Genomic DNA, 11,244 nt, shown 5'->3' with positions numbered 1-11,244 from the left:
GAACTGGAATAAGGCTTAAACATAAAGTAGTCAATTTGTGGGATGAACTGGAATAAGGCTTAAACGTCAAGTAGTTAATTTGTGGGATGAACTGGAACTAGGCTTAAACGTCAAGTAGTCAATTTGTGGGATGAACTGGAATAAAACTTAAACATCAAGTAGTCAATTTGTGGGATGAACTGGAATAAAGCTTAAACATAAAGTAGTCAATTTGTGGGATGAACTGGAATAAGGCTTAAACATCAAGTAGTCAATTTGTGGGATGAACTGGGATAAGGCTTAAATATCGAGTAGTCAATTTGTGGGATGAACTGGAATAAGGCTTAAACATCAAGTAGTCAATTTGTGGGATGAACTGGAATAAGGCTTAAACATAAAGTAGTCAATTTGTGGGATGAACTGGAATAAGGCTTAAACATAAAGTAGTCAATTTGTGGGATGAACTGGAATAAGGCTTAAACATCAAGTAGTCAATTTGTGGGATGATCTGGAATAAGGCTTAAACCAGTAGTCAATTTGTGGGCTGAACTGGAATAAGGCTTAAACATAAAGTAGTCAATTTGTGGGATGAACTGGAATAAGGCTTAAACATCAAGTAGTCAATTTGTGGGATGAACTGGAATAAGGCTTAAACATAAAGTAGTCAATTTGTGGGATGAACTGGAATAAGGCTTAAACATAAAGTAGTCAATTTGTGGGATGAACTGGAATAAGGCTTAAACATCAAGTAGTCAATTTGTGGGATGAACTGGAATAAGGCTTAAACATAAAGTAGTCAATTTGTGGGATGAACTGGAATAAGGCTTAAACATCAAGTAGTCAATTTGTGGGATGAACTGGAATAAGGCTTAAACATAAAGTAGTCAATTTGTGGGCTGAACTGGAATAAGGCTAAAACATAAAGTAGTCAATTTGTGGTCTTAACTGGAATAAGGCTTAAACATAAAGTAGTCCTTTTGTGGGCTAAACTGGAATAAGGCTTTAACATAAAGTAGTCCATTTGTGGGCTAAAGTGGAATAAGGCTTAAACATAAAGTAGTCAGTGTGTGGGCTAAACTGGAATAAGGCTTTAACATAAAGTAGTCAATGTGTGGGCTAAACTGGTCTAAGGCTTCAACATGAACTATTCGCTTTGTGGGCTAAACTGGAATAAGGCTTTAACATGAACTATTCGCTTTGTTGGCTTAACTTGACTAAGGCTTCAACATGAGCTTTTCGCTTTGTGGGCTAAACTGGAATTAGGCTTCAACATAAACTATTCGCTTTGTGGGCTAAACTGGAATAAGGCTTAAACATGTACTATTCGCTTTGTGGGCTAGCTGGAATAAGGCTTCAACATGAACTTTTCGCTGTGTGGGCTAAACTAGAATAAGGCTTCAACATGAGCCATTCGCTTTGTGGGCTAAACTGGAATAAGGCTTCAACATGAACTATTCGCTGTGTGTGCTAAACTGGAATAAGGCTTAAACATAAAGCAGTCAATTTGTGGGCTCAACTGGAATAAGGGTTTAACCTAAAGTAGTCAATTTGTGGGCTAAACTGGAATAAGGCTTTAACATAAAGAAATCGATTTGTGGGCTAAACTGGAATAAGGCTTATACATAAAGTAGTCCATTTGTGGGCTAAACTGGAATAAGGCTTAAACATAAAGTAGTCAATGTGTGGGCTAAACTGGAATAAGGCTTTAACATAAAGTAGTAAATTTGTGGGCTAACCTGGAATAAGGCTTAAACATAAAGTAGTCAATTTGTGGGCTAAACTGGAATAAGGCTTCAACATGAACTTTTCGCTTTGTGGGCTAAACTGGAATAAGGCTTCAACATGAACTATTCGCTCTGTGGGCTAAACTTGAATAAGGCTTAAACATAAAGTAGTAAATTTGTGGGCTAAACTGGAATAAGGCTTAAACATAAAGTAGTCAATTTGTGGGCTAAACTGGAATAAGGCTTAAACATACAGTAGTAAATTTGTGGGCTAACCTGGAATAGAATAAGGCTTTAACATAAAGAAGTCAATTTGTGGGCTCAATTGGACTAAGGCTTCAACATGAACTATTCGCTTTGTGGGATACACTGAAATGGCTTCAACATGAACTTTTCGCTGTGTGGGCTACACTGGAATAAGGCTTTAACATGAAATAGTCCGTTTGTTGGATAAACTGGAATAAGGCTTAAACATAAAGTAGTCAATTTGTGGGCTAAGCTGGAATAAGGCTTAAACATAAAGAAGTCAAGTTGTGGGCTAAACTGGAATAAGGCATACACATAAAGTAGTCAATTTGTGGGCTGAACTTGAATAAGGCTTACACATAAAGTAGTCCATTTCTGCACTAAACTGGAATATAGTAAGGCTTTAACATAAAGTAGTCAATTTGTGGGCTAAACTAAAATGAGGCTTCAACATGAACTATTCGCTTTGTGGGCTAAACTGGAATAAGGCTTCAACATGAATTTTTCGATTTGTGGACTAAACTGGAATAAGGCTTTAACATAAAGTAGTCCATTTGTGGGCTAAACTGGAATAAGGCTTAAACATGAGATAGTGCCTAAGTGGGCTTAACTGGAATATGGCTTTAACATAAAGTGATGCCTAAGTGGGCTTAACTGGAATAAGGCTTCAACATGAAATAGTTCCTTAGAGGGCTAAATTAGAATAAGGGTAAAGAATGAAATAGTCATTTAGTGGGCTAAACTATTATAAGGCTTAAACATAAAGTAACATATAATATCCACTCATGTGGATATCGTGCGTAAATCTGTGAACAAAGCCTCCATACCGAAGTCAATACAAAATTCAAATCAATCCTTATTATATGCACGGTACATCTTTGCATACTGTAATTAACTTGTAATCGGATAATTTTAAAATACATTTAAATTGAAATATTGTTCATCATACGGGAAACGACAAGCGTTGCATGCCTGTGTGCCTAGATCAAATATCAGATTCATACTTAACCCATTTATGCCTAGTGGACTCTCCCATCCTTCTAAATTGGATCAATTTATTTCCAAATAAGGGATGTCTAGTATATTTATTACTATATTTAGAATATTTCTTACAGAAATTCCAGTAAGCAAACAGCGGAGACCCTGATGAGACGCCGCATGATGCGGCGTCGCATCTGGGTATACGCTGTTTGCCAAAACCTTTTTTCTAGACGCTAGGCATAACTGGGTTAAGGGAAACAATTGGCATCATACGGATTTTGCAGACTGTATTTCAGTATGATAGAGATCACGCTAATTTTTAATCCGTATAATATGAATGGCAATCTTGATAACAGGCTGAGCATGTTGCCGATGTGCCCCATTTAGATTTGAATAAATGTGCTTAATACAAACACCCAATGGCATGAATTGATTGTTCTTATGCAATCCCCCTTTTTTATTATAATCGGGCTGTGTTTTCCTTATGTTGTTCGTATCGTGTAAGATATGTGTAGGTCATTGATGGAGTGTTATCTTAGAAGAGCGTGTCATTGTATTTTTCCTACATCATCGAATAAGAACGGTAATAAACGGTTGGTACATTCGTCTCTCACACAAGAGCTTCTGGTTCGCTGCCCGTTCTGCTAATGTGAGTTTGCTTCGTTGGTCACCGCACCGGACAGATTGGATTTTCTGTGGGTATTACGGTCCGCATATCTTACACAAATAAAAGCCAAAATAACACGCTTAAATATATCAACACATAAGGTATGTTCGTTTTGGTATGTTATTATTATGTACAAAGGCAATCCATTTAAAGACTGCAATTAATTGCCATATATGTTTATGCTCCCCCAAAATTTTTGGGGGAGCATTTAATTGCCACTTCGTCCGTCCGTGCGTGTGTCCGTCCGTCCGTGCACAATTTTTGTCCGGGCTATTTCTCAGCAATTAATGACCGGAATTCAATTAAAGCTTAATGGGAAGCTTCACTACCAAGAGGAGATGTGCATATTATCAGGAAGTTCTGGTCGGATGATTTTTCACAAAGTTATGGCCGTTTGAAATTTTCTATAAACTGTACATATAATGCAATTCTTGTCCGGGCTATTTCTCCCCAACTACTGACTGGAATTCAATGAAGCTTTATGGGAAGCTTAACTACATTGAGGAGATGAGCATGTTATTTGTGGGTTCTGGTTAGATGATTTATTTAGAGAGTTATGGCCCTTTGAAATTTTTCTAAACCATCCATCGTATTATTTTGTCCAAAGATATGCCCCTCAAGACGTTTCCTTGTATCTGAATATATAGTGCAATATTGTGACAAAAAAACCTTTGGGGAGCATCACCCGTCTCCGACGGTTTCTTGTTTCTATCGCAATCGTTTCGTAAAAATGTTGTAATCGTTAGTCGACATTGGACCGTGACATTAAAAAAAACTAATTATATTTAAAAATCTTTGATTATTATTAAATATTATATCTTGTTGTACGCAACATATCATCTGTTGATGTTGGTGCTAATTGTAAAATTATTTAGTAACAACACACGCGTCTGCAAATGTTTGCATACAGTATGCTAATTCTAACTTCTTTCTCATTTTCTTTTATTGTACGTCCGTTCCAATAAATAGTGTTATTGGACGCTTTATACGATGTCGCCGCTTGTATGCCTTAAAATAATGTATGTTATATTGTTCCCGCGGATGCAAGAGTCAGTAATATACGAAGATTGAACGTTGTTGGTTATTCTGAATCACATAAGAGAATATTTATCATAATCATAAATAATATTGTTAGGACCCAGTCCGCGCGTTTACACAAATGACTTAATAAACGGGTTTTCATTACAACCAACCCGAATAACTTTTCAATATATTGTTTATTCTCCAGCAAGAAATGCAACTAAATGCAAATTAATGTCTTAATATAAATGTATATATGTGTATTAACTATTTTCACTCTATATTTTAAGTGTTTTATTATATTAACAAAGTTTGTTCATTATTTTTACTTACTCGAATGTGTAAATAAAAGTTGTATGAAAGATGTTACTCAAAGATGGATTTTTTTTTGGTATGAGAAAATATCAGCTATATATACTACTTTCGATGGCACTCTGCGTCTTGTGCCGGGCGCATTGGCACAGTGCGTCTTGTGCCGGGCGCATGACACAGCCAAAACAAATTTTGCGCCGGGCGCAGAAATCACGGTGCCTTAACAATTGCTCAAAGGGATGCCAAAACATACACGTTCTATGGAAGATTAAATAATGTAATACATTAATAACTAACGACAATAACATGCGACAATATAAACACCTTATAAAAGAGCGTTTTCTCCCATTCCCATTTGAAGACATTTCTCAAGAAATACTTGAAAATTTATGATGAATGCTATGTAGCTTGTAGACTTAGCTGACTCTAACCATGCAACGAGCAGTAAATTCAGTAAAAATCAAGATGGCTACCAATTCATCCATAACAGCATGTGCTAAGCTTTAGATGGTAAAAATCCATTGAATACGCCAGTTTTAAGTGGTAACATTTACCAAAAATATGAAAAGTAGCACTTTTAATTGTTAGACATAGATACTATTTTAATTGACTGACGAAGAAAGTTGTGCACTAAGAAACACACGTCTGCCTTGCCAACAGGAAGAAAATACAAGCAATTTTCAACAATGCAATAAACAAACTGATTCTAGCCTGTATATGTAATTCTATTGACTGGTCATTAAGTATTTAATTGGTCAGCAGAAATTATTATGGGGCCAGGCCAGACTTGACAACAATTTAGGAGGGTAACAGTAAATAATGCCACGAGAAATTAAGATAAGAAACTAAACAGATACAAAATAGCTTACATCAATAAAATAGACTGATTGACACTTGGGTCCAACAATATATTCGAGATTCAACATGCTGTAAACGTTCCCTGTTTCATAAGACCAGCGATACAAACACATTGACACTGGAAACCAGGATGAATAATACAATCTGGATATCGATGACCAAAGACGCTCCGTTGGTTCCATCGCTGACGTCTTTCATTGTCTGGCTGCATGCAGTTGCTTCCAAGAATCTAACACATTTGTTAAAGTCTAGCACTTCTTGTGGACTGTTGAACTGCACCCTGAACCCTTTCACCTTTCCTTCCACTTGGTCTCGATAAAATTTCGTCGTATATGTCACCGTAAAGTTCTCGTTCAAGATCCGTTCAATTGCGAATTCCCAGGGGCTTACGACCTTCAACTGGAATGTGTCCTTGTCCTCGGTTGGAAGCAATGTGCCATTCACCTTGTTCATCTGCAGCCACAGAACCGGTCTCTCGGTGTCGTCCGCTCGCTCTTCGTATATCTTTACGTCTGGCATCAAATCGTTCCCGTATTCACCAACAAAATCTTTAGTATTGTTATTGGTAAACTTTTTAGGCGATGGGTAAGGCGAATTGAAAGCCTTACTCCACGGTTCTGGAAACGTGCACGCTGTTGCAGGAGTGAGCCATGGTTGCATCCCCATCGCAAGATCTGCCACAAAGGACAGGATTGTCTGCGAGGCGTACCCGGGTATGGACGGCAGGCCGGGGCCGTTCATGCTGACAAACAGGCCCAGGTTTAGATGCGGAAACAGCCAGATGAGAGAATTGAGAGAGAATAAACCGCCGCTGTGCAATATTCGACGGTTACCTAAACGAACAATCCTTTTTTTTAACTTTGTTAAGTGTTTGAATAGCTTTTGTTAAGTTACAGGATGCATCCTATTTCGTTTCATATACATCTACTATGTTGTGATGATATTTTATAGAAGTTTATAAAAGATATAACTTAACATTTAATTTAATAATGCAATATTGAATCGTTTATATTTGCATGTATTGTTTATTGATGCAACCATAGGAAACCTTCCGCAAGATCAACAAGTTATAGAATTCATTTAAATGAACATAACAATTAGAGAAAATGGTAAAAAAGGCGTGTACGTGTAATGTTCAGAAATATTTCACACCTCAAATCGACTCAAAAAATTTGTCTTTCTCGTTTGCATTTATTTTTTCAACGAAATAACATATAACTGCGTATAAACATTACGAGCATTACTTATTCTTAAGGTTGAACTTGTTAATAATTAGAGAACCCTTTTAGATAAATCTACATTGTGTCCATCATTGGATTAAGCGCTCTCGCTAACACGTTCATGTTTTTCTCGAAATATATAACATGTATATACATTATAGATAACATTTTATTAACAGTTTATGTTTGCATAATAATATCATTAAAAGCACGTACATAAATCGTTGAATTGGTTACTATGTGATGATGTGGTGGGAGTACTCTACAATATGTGGGAATCGATAGGTCTATAATCAACGCTTTGTAATAGGATTGCACCATTACCCGTATGAACCCAAACCCTGCTTGAATGGCCGATAAGTGAGATTTAATTATTAATATTTTGCAATTTCGTCTGGTCCAAGAATGCCTTAATCAAAACCTGCTTGTTCTTCTATATGCCAAGCACGCACCTCTGTACGCGCCAGTGAACCAGGCGTACCCGTAGCCCTCCGTGGTGTCGTTGATCGGATAGGCGGGCGTCGTAAGGCTTCGGACGCTTCCCTTCGTGTCTGTCTGCATCTGTAAGAAAAACACAGGTCAGTCGATATTTGTGAATCAGGTTTAGGTTGTACTTTTCTATCATGGGTTTAGCTTCTTTTATGAATCCAAATTACAGTGGTTAAACATATGGTGGTAGTTAATTCTTGAAGTTGTTCTTATATAAACAAGTCAGGATACACGCAGAGCGGTGCACTCGTTTTTTGAATTAAATGTTGCCAGTTTAATGCGTATTTTAAAACAAGTTAAAGATGAATTAAAGATGTTTGATGAACATTGAACAGTCTAATCAATCTACTTTCACTGGAATAAAAATATCCCACTGCTGTTGTGCAATTTTTTACTGACTCAATAATAAAGTATCGTCTGATAACAGGTCTTCTAATGAATCGAATATACGATGAAACAGGGAAATTATTCAATGTGGCAACACGGAAAGCAATAAAGAATGGGAGAAAATAACTGTAGACATAATTTACTTGGAATGCCTCATCCAGATCTTCCGGCCGTAGCAACATGTTCCCAGTGTCTGTGGTGGCATTACGGAGGTTGAATCGCATCCATTTTACCATATCCGCCCCGGAGGACATCAGTAATCCGGCCGGTTCCAACGGTGTCAATCTGCAACGACAGATTTACATTCGCCGCATACTGAATTATGGGGAGAAAGTGTGCGTGATGAAACGGAATAGCAAAATGGTGGGAAACGGGAATAAACTAAACTCATTTTCCTTCATTTTACATTTGTTTTTCGGATATAGTTCAGGTCGTTTAATCTGACTGAGTTAAGATTTTTTAGCGTGATTTAAAAAAGGATCTGCTTTTCATGTGAATGCACAAATTTTAAAAAGCGTTGTATGAGTATTTAATTTTCTATATCAATTTGTTTTCAAAGTACATTTTGCTCTAGGGCAAGATAATGCTTTCTAACATGCAGTATTTGTTTAACAAGAAATGTTTATGTTCGTTCAGTTTAAATTTGTTATTTCTGCGAATAATTATCTTTGTGAACAAATCCTACTATAATGCTCGTACTCGTATAGGTGTGTAAAGCCAAGCTCCAGTTCGCCATTCTTGAGAATGTACGGCTTGGCGACTTCATTGGTCTGAAACAGCTCTGCCTTGTTCAGGACGCGGGTTGACGTCATGCCTATTGGGCCAAGAACATTTGACGACAAGAGATTCTCCCACGTGTCATCACCGAGAACTTCGATCACGTGACCAAGCATTACGTACATCATGTTATTGTACAGCATCGTTGATGGATATGGCGCGGCTTGAGGTAGATTCTTGATTTTTCTAAATAAGCGTGAATGGTTCGATTGCTGGTGGGGTATATTATAATGACTAGTTCAATGACTGGAAAATTTAAATTTTCATTATTAATTTTCTCATATACCTCAGTGCAAAAACATCGAATGATATATTAACTCAAAAATGTTATCCAAATGGTGATTTTAATTAAAGAAACTATATTTTGTATGCACTTCTTGTAAAAACTAACAACCATCGGTGAGTAAGCAGTAGATTTGTACAGTTGTGTGAAGTTAAAATGTATGTTTGGCGATTAAAATCATGAACGTTTGTTTCGCTTGTCAGTCGGGTTTTGTGAATCAATGCAAGGCGTGAACATATATTTATTTTACCCGTGTACAATCTGAGGCAAAATTCGTTTAGTCATGATGACCGATGACGATTAAATATCAAATACAAGTATTAAAGGCACTTAGATTCGAGTTCAGACTTCAAGTGAGTTCTTTAATAATGTGTTTTAATATGTTCCAATGCTTCTCTTTTTGCACTCAGATGTAGAAGAAGATATCCGATTGTTATAACGGAAAGACTAGTCGTGTATCCGATTTTTCTTCGCGTTTGATTCAGTTTTGCATGTGCATATATAGGAGACAATACAGAATTTACTTACTTTGCAAGCATAGCTCTTGTTGTTCCCCTTGGATACCCTGCGATGAAACCAAAATCCGTGACGGCGGAGAGGCCCGTTCTGTGGGAAAGTAGGTCACCCAAGGTCATCTCTGCTGTCAAGGTCGCGTTGGCAAATATCAGATTGACATTGGCGATCTCAGAGAGCTTAGTGTGGAAAGTATAACTGAAACACCAACGGTTCTTTATTGGAGAACATCATTATAATAATCATCATCACCATCATCATTATCATCGTCGCGTGATAGCCAATATGGCGGCGGTCAATTTATCAATTATGGCATTGTCTTTTGGTCCGAATGGATGTTTACAATCTTAGGGTATGTAGAGATCTTTGTCATAATTCATTTTAATCATGTTTACAAATACCAGACGTATGGTACGTTCCGATTTTCAGAAATTTTCCCTAATAATTATAGGATATTAGACGTTTCACTGTACAATACGGAAATATATTTGGACTCGCACACAGTTTGACGTCATATTGGACGAGCCGTTAGGCGAGTCCAAACGGCTCGTCCAATATGACGTCAAACTGTGTGCGAGTCCAAATATATCACGTATTGTACAGTTTAAACGTCTAATAAGCTTTTTATTCTATATCCCTTTCTTCAGGTCTTTGTTTCATTTTAATTTTGATTTTAAAATGCTTTAATTGCATCTATGCTATTTTCAAGACAAGCGCCCGTGTGAGTCGATTATAGTACATTCGGATGCTTTTTCTCGGTAACGGCTTTTATCGTTATAAAACAATTGCTTAGTGCACTTGTACCCAACTGTCCAATATAGAAACAAGAAATATCTTTAAAAAAGATATACGGCGTAAATAGTTTAATGAATGAGATCAAGGATAGCGAATGTCTTTTTCTGTGCAGTTCTTAGCTGCATCACACGCAGTACGGGATGTTACGGGGAGTTTTCGCGGCTTATTTTACATTATAACATATTGCTGGTCATAAACCTATAGATACAAAACAGAAAACCAAAAGAAGAATGGAAGTGAAATTTAAACATATGAGTCAACCGGCCGCACGAGAAGTATCCGTATTTATAGGCGCGTTCTTCGAACAAACCTGTTTTAGTGGTTTGTCGGGCATTGCTATTTGATTCGATTATTAACAGTATCAATTATCATCGTGCTAATGCTTAAAGTGATATTATGGGCATTTTGCACTGTTGAATTGAGCTGAAAAGAATTAACAGGTCAAAATAGTTAGTTAAAATGTGGTTACTGATTAATTATCTGCAACTCACCTTGCTACCAGTTGTTTATAAAAATATATTTTATATTCGATATTCTTACGTGACCCACCCAGTCCTGTAAGCTGAAATGATCCGTAAAACAAGTTCGTGTCTTTGTGTCGTATGAACAAATCTGCACTAAAACTAAATTTAGGTTCAACTCGTAAACGCATGATCAGTTGTCAAACGAAAGTACGGTTGATATTCAAATGCATTATTTTTCTCTTTCTGGTATATTGTTTTAGTATGATGATGCTGCATTAATTAATATAAGTGTATATGAAGTAGAAACATCAAAAATAATCAACGGTTGCGATAGACACCTATAAACTGTTACATGCTCATAATATCACTTTAGTACATAAGGCAATATGGACGAATAATTATTGTTAAATTTATCAACAATAATATTTATCATTGTATTGTTGAAAACACATTAAGAATCTATTATTTACATACCATAATTATATTGCTGAATATCTTCATTTAACATATTTCTGGTCTAAAGAAAATT

At 36.6% G+C, this 11,244-nt stretch overlaps 1 protein-coding gene across 1 annotated transcript in view; it reads right to left on the bottom strand.

Annotated features, from left to right (window-relative positions):
• Positions 1-4,795: 4,795 nt before the first annotated feature.
• Positions 4,796-11,244, bottom strand: part of LOC127870813 (uncharacterized) — a 28,348-nt gene continuing 21,899 nt past the window's right edge. Inside the window, exons 4-8 of the mRNA XM_052413337.1 lie at positions 9,472-9,654; positions 8,583-8,846; positions 8,027-8,168; positions 7,460-7,568; positions 4,796-6,620 (exon numbers count right to left, since the gene is read on the bottom strand). Of these exons, the coding sequence (XP_052269297.1) occupies positions 5,875-6,620; positions 7,460-7,568; positions 8,027-8,168; positions 8,583-8,846; positions 9,472-9,654 (1,444 nt within the window). The 3' untranslated portion in view covers positions 4,796-5,874. The remainder of the gene's footprint in view (positions 6,621-7,459; positions 7,569-8,026; positions 8,169-8,582; positions 8,847-9,471; positions 9,655-11,244) is intronic.

The sequence above is a fragment of the Dreissena polymorpha genome, chromosome 3 (assembly GCF_020536995.1).
Source record: "Dreissena polymorpha isolate Duluth1 chromosome 3, UMN_Dpol_1.0, whole genome shotgun sequence".
NCBI lineage: Eukaryota > Metazoa > Mollusca > Bivalvia > Myida > Dreissenidae > Dreissena > Dreissena polymorpha.
The sequence above is the reverse complement of the archived record's forward strand: the minus strand, read 5'-3'. Positions and strand labels throughout refer to the sequence as shown.